The sequence below is a fragment of the Balaenoptera acutorostrata genome, chromosome 10 (genome assembly GCF_949987535.1).
Source record: "Balaenoptera acutorostrata chromosome 10, mBalAcu1.1, whole genome shotgun sequence".
Taxonomy (NCBI): domain Eukaryota; kingdom Metazoa; phylum Chordata; class Mammalia; order Artiodactyla; family Balaenopteridae; genus Balaenoptera; species Balaenoptera acutorostrata.
In genome coordinates this window covers 36,429,150-36,445,588 of record NC_080073.1, presented here as the reverse complement: position 1 = coordinate 36,445,588, position 16,439 = coordinate 36,429,150, and the positions used below count along the sequence as shown (strand labels likewise).

General features: G+C 40.3%; 1 protein-coding gene across 5 annotated transcripts in view; it reads right to left on the bottom strand.

The window, feature by feature from the left end:
• Positions 1 to 16,439, bottom strand: part of SFMBT1 (Scm like with four mbt domains 1) — a 136,971-nt gene that overhangs the window by 12,600 nt on the left and 107,932 nt on the right. For all 5 annotated transcript variants that reach the window (XM_057555350.1, XM_057555348.1, XM_057555347.1 and 2 more), the window contains 9 exons: positions 15,329 to 15,479; positions 13,062 to 13,144; positions 10,557 to 10,683; positions 9,379 to 9,492; positions 7,569 to 7,611; positions 4,984 to 5,048; positions 2,634 to 2,773; positions 1,773 to 1,882; positions 500 to 675 (listed from right to left, as the gene is read on the bottom strand). In XM_057555350.1, coding sequence (XP_057411333.1) covers positions 500 to 675; positions 1,773 to 1,882; positions 2,634 to 2,773; positions 4,984 to 5,048; positions 7,569 to 7,611; positions 9,379 to 9,492; positions 10,557 to 10,683; positions 13,062 to 13,144; positions 15,329 to 15,479 — 1,009 coding nt within the window. The remainder of the gene's footprint in view (positions 1 to 499; positions 676 to 1,772; positions 1,883 to 2,633; positions 2,774 to 4,983; positions 5,049 to 7,568; positions 7,612 to 9,378; positions 9,493 to 10,556; positions 10,684 to 13,061; positions 13,145 to 15,328; positions 15,480 to 16,439) is intronic.

Here is a 16,439-nt window from a genome sequence, read left to right as displayed (position 1 = left end):
TTGTTCACTTGTTTATTATCTATCTCCCACATTAAGACGTAAACTCAATGAGGAAAGAATTTTTTTCTTTACATTTGTATCCCAGTGCTAGAACAGTGGCAGCACACAGTGGACCCGTAATAAATACATGCAGATTGTATAAACAGATTCCATATCCTATTAGATGCAACAGTTAATTTATATACACTCTGTACATAAAGGTGGGCAAACTAGGGCCTGTAGGCCAAATGTGACCCATGGCCTGTTTTGGTATGGCCCACAAGCTAAAAATAGTATTTACATTTTTAAAAGTGTTCTTTTAAAAAACTAAAATAAAACAAAACAAAAAGAATATGCAAAAGAGATCATATGACCCGTAGCCTAAAATATTATTATCTGGCCCTTTATAGAAAAAGTTTGCATACCTCTGCTATATCTGAATGTCTGCAAAATAAAAACCTTCCAGGATATGAGATATGGTCAGCTGCTACAGTTAACAAATTTAAAAAACTTGACTCACTATATTTAGTCTTCGTAAGTACAGAGCAGTTCTCTGAACACTTATCCAGAACCATCCGTGGACCAAAGAGATTAGGACAGCACTCCAGTTTGATACAGGTTTGCCGGCAGAATTCAGTCACCCGATCTGCTGTTTTCACTATCTCGACAGTAGCTCGGTAACTCTTTCCTTTGTATCTGCCATTGGAAGACATCAGATACCAAGTTTATTGGGCTAGTGATTACACAGAGAAAAATCAAGTATATTAACAGACCCGAAAAATATTTTTGCTTCTTAGAATATTCTATGTCCCTTACAGTTTGAGGACTCTGAAAACAATGAGGAATTTATATTGTACTTAAATTTATAATCTAGTAAGCTATGACAACTAAAAGCTGACTTTTTAAATTAGCAAAATAAGGTCCCTGCTTTCTGTTCCTATGTTTAAGGTTTTCAAATAATAACTTCTACACTAACCACTAAAAAAAATGTGACTTTCATTAAGTCTTCCTTGACCCTAGAGTAGTGGTTCCACGAGTATGGTCCACAGACCAATATAACCTGCCAACTGTTACCCATCCATGACAAGATGAGGTCAGAAAACAAGAACAAATGTTTTATAAACTTTCACAGTAACTTGCAAAAGTAATTTTATGGCTCTTAAATCTAGTAACAAAAAAGCTGTTCCTGCATTGTATGTCTTTTGAATTCCATATTTTTGTAACTCATTTTTACCATATTTTATAAAAGTATAATAAGATAGCAACTTAAAAAAGAAAACAAACCTGGTCCTTTACCACAAATAGTTGAAGAAGCACTGCCCAAGGGAACATAAGTATCCTAATATTATCCATGGAAGAATCAATTCTGTGACCTGTTAAGCGTGATTAAGAATAAAGGGCAGGGGGGGCTTCCCTGGTGGCACAGTGCTTAAGAATCCGCCTGCCGATGCAGGGACATGGGTTCGAGCCCTGGTCCGGGAAGATCCCACATGCCTCGGAGCAACTAAGCCTGTGCGCCACAACTACTGAGCCTGCGCTCTAGAGCCCGTGAGCCACAACTACTGAGCCCACGTGCCACAACTACTGAAGCCCGCACGCCTAAAGCCTGTGCTCTGCAACAAGAGAAGCCACCACAATGAGAAGCCCACGCACCGCAACAAAGAGTAGCCCCTGCTAGCCACAACTAGAGAAAGCCCGCATGCAGCAATGAAGACCCCTAATGCAGCCAAAAAATAAAAATAAAAATAAAATTAAATTAAAAAAAAGAATAAAGGGCAGGGGAGCCTACTCACTTGGCCTTGAGGACTTCCCCACATCCATGCCACACAGAGTCTTTGTCCAGCTGCAGCTCCCGAAGGACACGACTGGGTTTATAGGCTGCATTGATCAGTAAAGTGAGGACCTGTGCTCCATTTTTAAAGCAGAAATATGGGTTGGGAAGGAGAAAAGCAGACGATTAGAACCTTGCTATTCCCTAGAATGTCACCTAGGTGATTAATTCTAGTCATACTAATTAACAAACATTAACAAAATAATAATACTGAAGATATGACAGTTGACCAAAGTTGCAAATAAGACAGTAATGAGACCCTCTTAAATATTCTAAACATTATGGTCAGGAAGAAATAGGCACCACAAATTTTAAATTACTCTAGCATTTGCTTCCAAATCCTTTCCTAGTCATGGTAAACACAGCAGCTCCGGCCTCCCCAGACACAGCCTCACCAGCCTAAGGGCTGATAGGTTTGAAAACCTCACATCTCTTACCCACAGTGCAGCACCCTGCCTGGGAAGCTCAAGTCCAGCAGATGTGTATGTAGTTCTATCACGGTCCCAGGTTAATGCCACACAGCCTCTCAGGCTTAGACTACTCTCATGTTCACTCCTGCATGGTCCTCACATGGTCTCTGACAGAAGACCTTTCTACACTGACAAGAGGTGAACCTGCCACGTGAAGAACTGCTTAGGTGAATGTTTCCTATGGAGCAAAAATAATTATGTGCCTAGTTCACTGCCCAATACATGAGAAAAGTGAGTCACTTTTGATAAAACCTAGAGTTGTCACACCTACAGCACGCTGATCCTTGTCTGAATGAGTCTACCAGACTGCTGTGAAATTTCTTAAATTCTTTTACTCTAGGTGGGAACCTTACCTCTCTGAGGACCAGGACACAATTCCCAGGTCCCACACATTGAGGCAGCTCAGCGATCCTTCCTTTGTTAAGATATGGCCCTGAGAAGCAACGGTGGTTGAAGTATATCTTTGGACAGCAATATTTTCCATTAATCATAACTGAGAAATGAAGAGAAACAAATATTCAGGACAGAATAGTTTTCTACCCTATGTTTCCAAAGCTGAATTACTGAAGAAAAAAACCAGCATATCCATTACATAAAGCCAGGACTGAACTTATTTTGGAGTTTAACATACTGTCTGAGTGTGAAATACCTTATACTTACAACAAGTCTATTATAGAGCTATCACTCTGCTGAGATCAACAACATCCTGACTTACTGCAGATTAACTCCTGGTTAGTGCAACATTGTTCCAGAGCCCCACACTTCTATCACTACAGGAAGTGGAGGATTTACTTCAAGAACTCATGATGATTCCTGAAGATCAACGACTCAATAATCGAGTCTAGAATATTTCTAGACAGTGATGGTAAATATTATCCAGAACTACAGTTTGTCCCCTTAAAACTACCAAACTAGTATGCTGGTAGCCTTTGGTGATGTGGGAGCCCTCCCATCACTGCGATTCCTCAGAGGGATAAAAGCATTCTGTGACCACATCTCTAAGTTCTTTAGGTATTACGGGATATAACTAGGTCTAGAGACCCCTCTCTTCAACTATTTTTCTGTATGAATACTGTACTCCAATATAAGGTTTTTTTAATCCCCTCATATGAGTAGTTGGCAATTCAGCTACTAAATGTAAAAAAATTCAAGGACACAAAAACATTTTCCATTTTCATATAAAGCAAAGAAAGCTCTTCTGATGGATACTGCCCGTTAATCAAAAGGAAACGAGCGTGTACATTGCCCAGTGTTGATAGCACCCTGAAGTACATAGTGTTCATTCTCTAATTAAGAACCCAGTCTTAGCACAGTGGTCAGCATGTCGGTGCCCACTTCTCCATTTGAACTCTGCCACCCAGATCCTCTCAGGGGATGCTCCCTGCTGCTGGGAATGTTGGGCGTTTACAGCTCTCAGTTGTGAGTCTATCCTGGAACATCTCTCAGTCCAGAACTGCCCCTCAGTAGGAGAGAGCTACCTTGCCCAAGGTCCCACCCTTTGTGAGGTGGGGAGGGAGAAGCAGCTCACTTCCAATAACTGACCAATGAGTACAAGGGTGTGGCCACCACACCTCTAGGGACACACCACTGAGGGACACTCAGTGGCTATACCAGCTCCAAGGCTCCCTGTGGGACTGGAAGAGACTTCTGTTACAACTGCACTGTGACTCAACTTCTCCCCCTGCCCAGTCCTGCATCTTTTACCCTTCCCAGGAGTGTTTCAAAAAGCACTCCCCAGTGAAATTCCTGCATGCAAATATCAGAGTCTCAGGCTCTGTTTCCAAGGTAACTTGACATATGACAAAACCCAAAGCAAACACATTTTGGCTATGGTCACATGAGATATTAATGTCTTAATTCTTTAGTTTTAGTAGGCATTAGAATGGTCAGTAACACGTCAAAAATAAGGAGTCATGCAGCCCTGATCCTCTATGTATAAATGATGTTATGAAAAGGCAGTGGGTAGAAGAGACAAAAGTGCAGGTTTTGAACTTGAGAAAAATCTGAGTTCCATTTCTGACCCTTCTACTGTAAGCTGTGTGACCTCTTTGAGCTTTGGTTTCCTTTCTTCTCTAGGCATTTACTAAATACCACCCAAATGCCTAATTTGTGCTAAAACACACAGAGCCAAGATGCTACGCATTATACAACCAGCAAAGGGGTGTCAAGAGTAGTTCCAAGGAGCCCTGGTCAAAAGGCTTGGGCCTCCAGCAAGGGTCCTTGTCTAATTTATCAGGCACTGCCTCTGGAACAATCTGTTTTTCAGTGTTTTGTTTTGTTTTTTTTTAATTGCAAAATATATATACAAAGTGTGTATATCATAAAAAGGTTTTAAAGAAGAATAAATATCTACCTCTCAACCACCCAGTTTAAAAAAAGAGCACGATCTGAAAAGCCTAAGTTTCTTTATTTAAACTCAGGGATGATATATTGACCTCCAGAGCCTTTAACACTGACAAGTGATCAGTAAATAATGGCTAAAATATTATAATGTCCATTTATAATGGACAGAAATACCAGCCAAAAGATAATTATTAAACTAAATATATCTTAGACAATTATAACTCTTTAAAATCACAGTTAAGAGACCCCTCTATAAAGCTACATCCCATAAATCAAAGGTATTGTTTAAGTTATTTTTAGATATAGTCCATTAAAAGAAGCTAAAGGTCGTCTTTTCCTTAAGATTGCATGCACTTATACCTGAGTCTGTGGAGCTCAGCTCCTGATTCTTCAGACCCTCATGGACAGTCCTTGAGGATGGTACTCTGCATCAAGAAAACACAACAAAATACTGAGTTAATTCCTAAGATCAGTAAAATGTGAGGATTAGTTTCCTTCAAATCTAAGAAGAAAACAAATGTGGCAGATTGCAAAATTGGTAACAAAAGGTGCTTCCTCAATTGTACTTTTTTTAGAAACAGCAATTGTTTTAAAAACTATGGACATGTTCTAAGGGGACAACAGTCTGTAGACAGTGCTGTGATACTGCATGTTCCAATGAACTTGCATTCATGTGAGCAACAAATTATAGAATTCCTTGTTGGATTCTTTTTTTTTTTTATTTAATTTTTTCCCATTTTTTCTTTTTAATTTTTATTTATCCATTTATCCATTTATGGCTGTGTTGGGTCTTCGCTTCTGCACGAGGGCTTTCTCCAGCTGTGGCAAGTGGGGGCCACTCTTCATCGCAGTGTGCGGGCCTCTCACTATCGCGGCCTCTCCCGTTGCGGAGCACAGGCTCCAGACGCGCAGGCTCAGCAACTGTGGCTCACAGGCCCAGCCGCTCCGCGGCATGTGGGATCCTCCCAGACCAGGGCTTGAACCCGTGTCCCCTGCATTGTCAGGCAGACCCTCAACCACTGCGCCGCCAGGGAAGCCCCCTTGTTGGATTCTTAAACCACAAGTAAACTACAGATGGTCCCCAATTTACAGTGGTTCTACTTAACGATATTTCCACTTAACGACGGTGCAAGAGCAATATGCATTCAGCAGAAACCATACTTTGAATTTTGATCTTTTCCCTGGCTAGTGATATGCGGTACAATCCATGTTCCTGGGCAGCAACCCAGTCAGGCAGGAGATCACAGGGTAAACAATCAATACACTTACAACCTTTCTGTTTTCTGCTTTCCATACAGTAGTCAATAAGTCACATGAGTATTCTTTGTGGTCGATGACTTTGCCCAACTGAAGGTTAATGTATAAGTGTCCTGAGCACATTTAAGGTAGGCTAAGCTACGATGTTTGGTAGGTTAGGTGTGTTAAATGCACTTTTAACTTATGATATTTTCAACTTAAGGTGGGTTTATTGGGACATAATCCCATTATAAATCGAGGAAGATCTGTACTTGTTTTTTTAATAGATGAAGAACAGAGGCATTTTTACATAGGGTCTGTTTCCTTCTATCAGTTTCAAAATTAAAGACAAATTACAAAAACAGAATTACATCATATGCAGCAATCACTGAAAAAGGCTAATTTATCTTTTCAGAATACTTCCTGACTAAACCTTTGGATCAGTCTTGATGACTAAGTCAAGGAAAAATCCAAAGCCAGTTTTTTTGTCATTGCTTTCTCAGTCCTCTAGCTGGGTTAGAATGCTGCAGCCTTTCTCTCCACCTCAATTGTCAGTTTTATTACTCATATAGCCATGAAAGCAGCTATAAATTATACAGAATTTGCTACAGACTGAATTGTGTTCTCTTAAATTCATATGTTGAAGCCCTAATTCCACCCCCACCCCATGTGAGTGTGTTTGGACATAGGCCTTTTAGGCAGTAAATAAGGGTGGGGCTCTAACCCGATAGGATCAGTGGCCTCATAAGAAGAACAAGAAAGAAAGAACTCCCTTCCTCCTCGCTCCTGCCATGTGAGGACACAGCGTGAAGATGGCTATCTGCAAGCTAGGAAGAGAGACTTGACCAGGAACCAAATCAGGCTGGTACCTGATCTTAGACTTCCAGCCTCCAGAACTGTGAGAAATACATTTCTGTTGTTTAAGCCACCAGTCTCTGGTATTTTGTTCTGGTGGCCTGAGCTAAGACAGAATTGAAAACCCAATTTTTAAAAATACGCATGCACACAGAATCCCTTGTATTTTAAAGGCACCACTAATTCTTTGCTTTTCAACAGTGTGTATGAAGGAATGCTACAAAGGGTTTTTTTAAAAAAATATTTATCTGTTTATTTACTTGGCTGCACTGGGTCTTAGTTGCGGCACGTGGGATCTTCGTTGCCGCGTGCGGGATCTTTGTTGTGGCATGCGGGATCTAGTTCCCTGACTAGGGATCGAAACCAGGTCCCTTGCATTGGGAGCGCAAAGTCTTAACCACTGGACCACCAGGGAAGTCCCAAAGGGCTTCTTAATGGGAGACAGAAGCACTCCTCTGAGTGTGAATTTTCTTGTAGAGTTGTTGTTTTCTACCTCAAGTTTTTTTCACTGCGACAAATAATAACCTGATTTATAATTTTTGGTTTTCCTTAACGAATACCAGCATAGAGACTCTATTTCCTCTCTTATTCAAATGTCTTCAGGGTCTAAAAGCCAAAGAAAATTCAATTTGGGGAACATCTTGAGAATGCATTGTACCCTTTTATATATGATGCCACTTTAGGAAATGCTCATATTGTAAGGAGAAGTATATAAACTATCAAAAGCTGAATTAAAGGATTATGCTTCCATCTGAGAAAACAATATATGAGGAGATATACTCTCTGAAATAGTTATTTCTTCTTCTAGATATCTAACTTTCAAATGTCAACTATTCAAACATACTATCACTTACTGTTTTTCTGGTTGAACCACTGCAATTTTCCTCTGTTTGTGTACTGTACAAAGAAAAAAAAATGTCAAGAAAAATAAAAAGACAAAGGAAAAGTTACATATGCATTAAGCTAACTTTAGCTTACAGCTGGCCTTTGAACAACATGGGTCTGAGTAATGTGGATTTTTTCAACAGTAAATACTATAGTACTACACAGTCTGCAGTTAGTTGATTCCTCAGATGCAAAACAGCAGAGACAGAGGGCCAACTATGGGACTTGTGCATCTGCAGATGTTGGTATCCATGGCAGGTCCCAGAACCAATCCCCCACATATACGGAGGGACAACCATACGCAGTTCACTGGTCTTTAGTGTATTCACATAGTTGGGCAATTATTACCACAGTCAATTTGAGAATATTTTTATCATCTCAAAAAGAAACTCGGAAAAAAAAAAAAAAAAAAGAAACTCAGTACCCCTTAGCAATCACCTCTCCACCTAACCACCCCCGAGCCCTAGGTAACTACTAATCTACTTTTCCTCTCTCTAGATTTGCTTGTTAAATCATAAATGGAATCATACAACATGTGCTCTTTTGTGACTGGCTTCTTTTACTTAGCATAATGTTCTCAGAGTTCATCCAAGTTGTGGTGTGTGCTAACACCTCATTCCTTTATATTTCTGAATACTATTCCATGGTGTGGAGATACCACATTTGTTTATCTATGCATCAGTTGATGGACATTTGGATTGGTTCCACTATGTACATTTGTGTACAAGTTTTTATGTGGATATATGTTTTCATTTCTCATGAGTATATAGCTCTATATTTAACACTTCGAGGAACTGCCAGATTGTCTTCCAAAGCAGCTACACCATTTTATTTCCCCCCAGAAAATATTCATAGAAGTTGGCTGTCCCAGGGAGGCTTAAAAATATTATTTTTGGTTTCTGTATAAAGACATAGCAATACTTACAGTACTCGCTAGTTAAAAAAACCCAGAACTAGGTTTTAAATATAGGTGACCCTTGAACAATGCAGGGGTTGGAGTGCCAACCCCCAAGCAGTCGAAGATCCATGTATAACTTTACATTCCACCCTCTGTATGTGCAGTTCTGCATCCGCGGATTCAACCATCCAGGGGTCATGTAGTACTGTAGTACATATTTATTGAAACAAATCCACATACAAGTAGACCCACACAGTTCAAACCCACATTGTTCAAGGGTCAACTGTACTTTAAAGGAGCAAATTTTATGGTATATAAATATCTCTCAATAAAGCTGTTTTTAAAAGTTGGGGGAGGATCACTTTAAGATTAGGTTACAAAACATGGGGACTTGTGTCTTGCTCAATCTCTCTCTCTTGCTTGCTGGCTCTGATGGAAGCCAACTCCCGTGCTGTGAGCTCCCCCACGAAGTGGCCCACATGACAAGAAACTGAGGGAAGCCTCCAACTGACAGTCAACAGGGAACTGAGGCCCTCAGTCCAAGAGCCCACAAGGAAATGAATTCCTGCCCACAACCATCTGAGTAAACTTGGGAGCAGATCCTCCCCCAGTTGGGCCTTGAGATGACAAGAGCCCTGCTGACACCGTGAATGCAGCCTCACCAGAGACTCGGATCCAGAGGTCCCAGCTAAGTTGTGTCAAATTCCTGACTTACAGAAAATGTGAGATAATAAATGTTTTGTTGCAATGAATGATTTCCTATGCAGAAACAGATAACCAGAATATCATTTTATTTTTCTCTGAAATGTCCTCCTACTTGGTAACAGCCACACAGCAAATTATTTAACAATCAATCCTTTGACCCAGAAATAGACAGCTACCTCGTGCTCGGCGAGGAGTGCTGAGGGGATGGCCATTGGTTTCACACCAGCCCAAAGGAAATATATCCATGGATTCCACATTCACAATAAATTCAGGTATGGGTTTCTTAGAACCTGTTTAGATTTAAAAAAAATTTTTTAAAGACTATTAAATAGCTTTCTTCATAAACTACTTTCTAGACAATGTTCTAGACAATGTTCTAGTAGACAGTGTTCTACTGTTGCAATAATACAGACACAAAGTCTCTTAAGCAAGTTCCCTTTACACAGAAGTCATACTTTTTCACATTAAGAGAAAAAGCAAACTGTCCCCCAAGCATAACTGTATAAAGACCAAAACAGGTAGTCAATGTACAGAGTGACCCTTAGTTAGGGAACAGCAAATAAGCACCTAGAACTACCAGTAATATCATTCAGATGGTTGACAAATATGGTCGTCAAGTCCATGAAATAACTGGAAAATAAAAGGCAAACGTTATAGTTCTACTCAGTAAAAACATTACTTCTGGTACTCAGGAACAAGCCAGAAGTTAGATCGGTGGGCTCAAATCAGAGAGTGACGTAAACAAAGTTGCTCAGCAGGGGTTGCATAAACATGTACATCCAATACTGTCCTTGACACCTATGTTAAAGGCCTATTCTACAAACCGGTAACAACAGTAAGTACCGCATCTGACTCTTCAGCAGTGAATAAAAGGAAACCCAGGCATAGTAAGCGGTAGTGCTGAGTACTCACATACTACTTTCTGTCCACAAACCTGTCCCATCACTGAATATTACGTTTAGCATAATATATCTTTTCAATTTTACATACTTTTTGGTTCTACTGGTTGGGGGCAACCAAAATATAATCTCTCGAATAAGCTAGTTACTAATGCTCATGCTCATGTATTTTGGTCACATCAAAATATATGCTATTTTTAACCTGTATTTTCCCCTTCAAGAAAACAGGGGCCCATATAAGTGAAGGCTTTTATTCATATTCATTTCCTAAAATTTGAAGATCAAGGAGAGGAAGATGAATTTTTAGCTCAGAGTCTTACATTACAAATTAGAAGTCTCTGAACAAGACCCCTATTTAGCTAATCAGTTAAGTTTAACAAGCCACACTACAGGGGTAAACAGGAAGGCAAAGAAGAGTGGTCAGACGACGGCTTCTCAGGGGTGCTGACGCTCACCCTCCAACTGGAGCCACAGGTAGGAGCCTCTCACTGCAGTAATGGTGGCAACGCACACTTCTTCAGGGAGAAGAGGGTTCACTGCCTCAAGCTTCATGTTCTCCTTAAATTCATGCTCAGAAATTGACTAGAAGATAAATTAATCAAATACATACTCAGTATTAACTCACGTGCTCATCTGAGAGAACTTTCCAAGTAACAGTTAATCCTAGAGTAACTCCTCCATTCCACACCCCAGGGTAACTGTCCCTTCCCCTCCCTAGAGAAGATAAGACTTATCCTCCAGAGGGTAAAACATCAGATCCCTGGGCAGGAGGACACAGGAACTATTGAGGGTACGCGTGCTGTCCAGAATAGAGATTAGCATGTGGAATGCTGAGGCCCAGTCCCTGCTTCTACCCTCCACGCAAGCGAATGGAAAAGACTTCTTGTGGCAATATGAAGCACAAGAAGGAACACATAAAGACATGGATTTAGGTTTCCCCAACAAATGGCCAGACAGATCTTACCCAATAGGGAAGTTCAAGGTTGACAAGCCCCACCCACATGCTCAGAGCTTCCAATCAGCTTTTTCTTTTAGTCTCCCATTTCTTAAATATAAGCAAGCAAATTCCACCAAGGAATTAGCAGATATCTAAATATATGAAAGCTAGAGACCAAAACAGACAAAACAAGCAACTTGGAGAAAACAGATTATGCAAGAAGAAAAATCACAAAAAGGTGGGGGTAATTAACATCCTCTGAAAGATGAGAAAAACTATTGCATCTTTAAAATAAGAACAGTATGTTATTAAAAATATTCAGAAAGTTTTTAAAAATTAAAAATGTGATATCAATAATTAAAAACTCAAAATAAGGGTTGAAAGATAAAGTTTAGGAAATCTTCCAGCAAGCAAAGCAAAAAAAAACCCCTAAGAAGCAGGAAAAGCGGTGGGGGTGGGGAGGGTGCGGCGGAATTGGAGGCCTGGTCCAGAGGGCCACCAAAATGAGAATTCCAGAAGGAGAAGAGAGAAAAAGAAAAGGAAATCAAAGAAGAGAGCCAAGGGAACTTCCCATCACAGAGAGGTGCAAGTTTCCAGAGAGAATGTGCTCTCCACGCCCCAGCACGTGGGTGAAGACAGGCCAAGCCATGGCTTGACACTGAAAGGGAGTGACAAAAGAGATTCTATAACCTTCCAGGGATAGAGAAAAGGGCAGGTCATATATGAAAGATCAAGAATAAGAATGGCAAAAAAAAAAAAAAAAAAAAAGAATAAGAATGGCTTTCAACTTCTCAATACCAACACTATAAGGTAGAAAACAACTGAGGTTTTCAAAATTCTAAAGTGAAATAACTTCCATTCTAAAATTCCACACTGAGCCAAACGATCAGTCAAGTTAGTAGAGTGAACATATTTTCAAACACCAAAAGTCTACTAACACTTACGTCTCTTGCATCCCATTTCAGGAAGCTACTGAGAGACAGGCTCCATCAAAACAAGGGAGTAAACCAAAAAAGAAGAGGCCATGAGATATATAAAACAGGGAATCCCAAGTCCTAAGAAGGAGAGGCAATTCCTTGGGTGACACAGCAGAGCAGTCTCCAGAATTAAAACTACATGGCAAGCCAAGACAGTAACCTGTCTAAAAAGAGGTTGCTAAGAGGGGTATCTCTAAAAAAATATATTAGACATGACAGATTTCCTGATACGCTAAGAGTTTTGAGAATCTACTGGAAGGTGTGGGAAGAACTAGTATTATAGGCAAAGAAAATTAGGCTATGAAAAACAAGGCAATTATTAACTTGAGGACAAATAAAAGAAGAAAACAATCGTAAAATACTACACTGCTAATCTGTGAGTAACACCTAAACGCCCATGATAATGTAAATACACAAATTCAGACTTAACCGAGGATTGTAATATCACTCTAATAGGAAAGGAGATAGGTAAGACAGAGGAGAAAGGTAAGGTAAAATAGCTAGATTACTCACTTACCGTAATATAGAATTGAGAGACACATCTAAAATTAACTCAAAAGATAGCAGCGAATTATAAGTGAGGAAGTATAAATATGAGAATAACAAACAGTGAGAAGAATAGGAAGTGAATACTTCTGGGAAGGGAAGCCATGGAAAGGGACAGAGCAGGAAACTGTTGTTTTATGTTCTAAGCTTTTTACTGCTGCTTGGTTTTGTAAACCATAAATAAGTTTAATAATTTTCTCTCCTTAATATTTCATCATTTTTTCATATTAATGGACCATCAAAACTAATCATAAACTAAAATTTTAAATTCACATGATTTCAGCTAATAAAACAAATTGATAAACTGTTAAACTAATTAAATTAACAAATTAACTTCCGCAGCAAATGAAATTTTCCTTGGACCATTTTATTACAATCAACAGAGGCGTTTTGGGGTTGCATGAGAGAACTGGCTTCAGAGTAAACATCATTACAGCAGGGGAAGCACAGCAGCCCCCAGCAGCCCCGAAGCAGTGGCCCTGAGGGGACAGGATTCTCACCGGAGGGAAGCACCTCTGGGGAGCAGCTTCAGCACCACACTGTTTGAGGTAGTCGGCCCAATCAAAGTCCTGGCCTGGGTAGCCTAGGTAGGGACAAAAGAGCAAAGATTCACACCTCACATGCCTGCCTGGCTTTGCCACTCTGCCAGGTGTCCACCCACAACTTCTAATCTTGCTAATTGGAGGACTTTGATCATTTTAGAGAGGGGAAAAAACACCCTATTAAATCCGAAGTACTAATTTTATAAAATAGAGCAACTCTGGATAAATTTTTAAACTCACACTTCAGATTAGGCATTTTTTTGAACAATATTTTATATGATTAGTTGTTGACAATTTACCAAAAGAATTTAAGACAGTTATGACTGAATTTGATTTGTGCTAATAAATCCAGTCTCTAAAGGAGAGAGACTCAGGGTCTAAAGGAAAAGAGACAACAAACAACCTACAGCACTATTTAATCAGTGAAGACTTTTTTCTTTCGTAAAGCTATTCCCTTAAACATGTCTTAGCAACTACTAATATTCCCAGCACAGGCTTCAGATTTGTGTTCTATAGAATCTCAGTGCTCTATAAGCTAAATCATGAATTCATTTCAGGAAAAAAGCTGAGCTTAATTCCCCGCTTAAGTCTACAGGTTCTTGGCAGAAGCCCCTCTAACCTGACACCCTGATGGCACCGGCTCTGTGCAAGGAGCTGGACTGAGTCCGGCTGCCCCGCCGTGTCTGAGCTCACCTCCGCTCCCCAGAGCTCAATGTCCCACAGGCACAGAGCAGGCTACTGAAGAGCACACCAGCCTACAGCCAAACAGCCCCTGCAGTCACCCCCTCTGCCCACCTCAGACTGGCACCATGTTCTCTCTGCCTCCCCCTCAATTCCTGACAGCAAATTATCTACCACTTTTAATTACATAATCCACTACTTTGCTTCTATTGATATTTACAAAGACAGCTGAGTTGTCTACAACAATGCTGAGACAGGTGATATCTTTAATAAATTTTTTTTTCTTCTCATGTAATGGCAGCGGGCAGGATAAGGAACTTGGGATGTTCAGAGCATTACTGCAAAGCAAGAACATGCTCCTGTAGGTATGTCCCCCCAACCATCACCACCAGGCAGGCACTCCCACTGTCTGTTCGCTGATGAGGGAGAACCTGGGGGGTTCTGTTATGGTTTTCCCCTATTTACTCATTGAAGGAACTGCCATTCTCACTTTTGTTTCCCCCGTGACAAGTCCAATGCCTGGCTCAAAGCAAACATTCCACAAAATGTTTGTTGGATGAATGAAGGCTGAACGGAAGACAAAGGTTCAGAGTCTGTGACTCTTATTAACAGAAAAGAGCACTTCCAGCCCAGTGTTCCAGCAGTCGCTATTTAGAAAGTGAAGCTATGTTTTACTAAGAGCTTACCAATAAATTATATAGAGCCAGTCAAATAATCTGATTTGCTGACATAAAAATCAGATAAACACCTTACACTTCCAGATACTCTATGTTAAAAAAATACCTAAAATTTCAGCTCAAATAAGTCATATTTAGTAATCTTGATTAAAGGGTCAAAGATTAAATTTTGCAAAGTTGCAAACATGAAGAAAATGAGCTGCTACCTTCCTACTTACAGCCTGAGTTCTACTTTTGACCATAAATCTCCCTCTGAGGTCCAAAGAGTCTCCCTCTAAGAGGAGGCCCAGAAACCTAAAAATCAGTAATCTACCTCCTAACTCTGGCCCTAAGGCCTCTTCTCATAAATCAGCTCCCAACACTCATTGCATCCTACCCTCACCCCTGTTGCCTCCCAGCAGACACAGATGGAATGAACTAAGGAAGCTGCATGGAACCCCAGGATGTTATGAAGATATTTATCAAGGTAGTAGGACATACTTTATTTACTATTTTGTTTTTTTAAAAAATATTTATTCATTTGGTTGCACTGGTCTTAGTTGTGGCAGGCGGGCTCCTTAGTTGTGGCATGCATGTGCAATCTAGTTCCCTGACCAGGGATTGAACCCGGGCCCCCTGCTTTGGGAAGCACAGAGTCCTAACCACTGTGCCACCAGGGAAGTCCCTATTTACTAGCTTTTAAGCTTAATTTATAACTTTTAAATATGTAGATACTGGAATCTAGGTCTTTGTTTATACTTGTCTTGGGCCCCCAAAACATTAAGGACAGGATTGGGTGTGAGGAGAGAGGGGGACAAAAGATCCAGGTAAAGCCATCTGATAAATCTCATTTCGAAGCAAACAAATCAGAAAAGAATGAATACACACCAGGAGGGGGACTGATGTGTAAACCATTCTTCAGACCCCACTGCACAGGGAAAATACCAGGACTGTCAGCATGACACACGAAGGATCGCTGTGCACGATTCTCTGGTCGCAAATCATCCATTTCCACCAGAAAATACTTCTCATCAAAAACCTGTATATATGATTTAACACATAAAATAGACAAATGTTTTTTTTTTTTAATTGGGGTATAGTTGCTTTACAATGTTGTGCTAGTTCCTGCTGTACAACAAAGTCAATCAGCTATATGTATACATATACCCCCTCCCTCTGGGACCTCCCTCCCACCCGTCCACCCATCTAGGTCACCACAGAGCACCGAGCTGAGCTCCCTGCGCTATACAGAAGGTTCCCACTAGCTGTTTTACACATGGTAGTGTATATATGTCAATCCCAATATGTGTATGTTTATGCACGCATGCGCACACACACACACGTCACTTCCTTGGCATAGCTGAACATGTTACAAAAGTTAATAGCCACATTAATAATAACATTAAGTGTGTTTTAATACTACTACTAAGCACTCAGTAAATGTTATCTCTGTGTCAGGCACTGTTTAAATGCTTTTTTTGTATTAATTCAGCTTTAATCTTCCTAACACTCTAACGAGGTATCATTATCAACCCCACTTTGCAGAAAAGGAAACTGAGTTTAAAAAGCAGTTAAATAACTTGCTCCATGTTACACTGACAGGAAGAAACAGAACCTAGATTTAAATCCAAGTTGTTGAGCTCCAAACAAAGCTTAGTTCAGGCTCAGTGAGGAGTCAACTACACCAGTTTATTAGATCAGATCCTAGCCTAGTTTCAAATGCCAAAGAGAAGGTTTTATGAAACTCCCCTGGCTCCTTACCACCTACCCCTCAACTCCAGAAAGGACCTTCTGACCCCACTGCAGGTTCAGAATCCCTTCTTGTTCTTTTTTTTCCCCTCCTTTTGTGAAGTTACTCTTTTTTTAAAAAATAAATTTATTTATTTTGTTTTATTTATTTTTGGCTGCGTTGGGTCTTTGTTGCTGCACGCAGGCTTTCTCTAGTTGCGGCAAGTGGGGGTTACTCTTTGTTGCGGTGCACGGGCTTCTCACTGTGGTG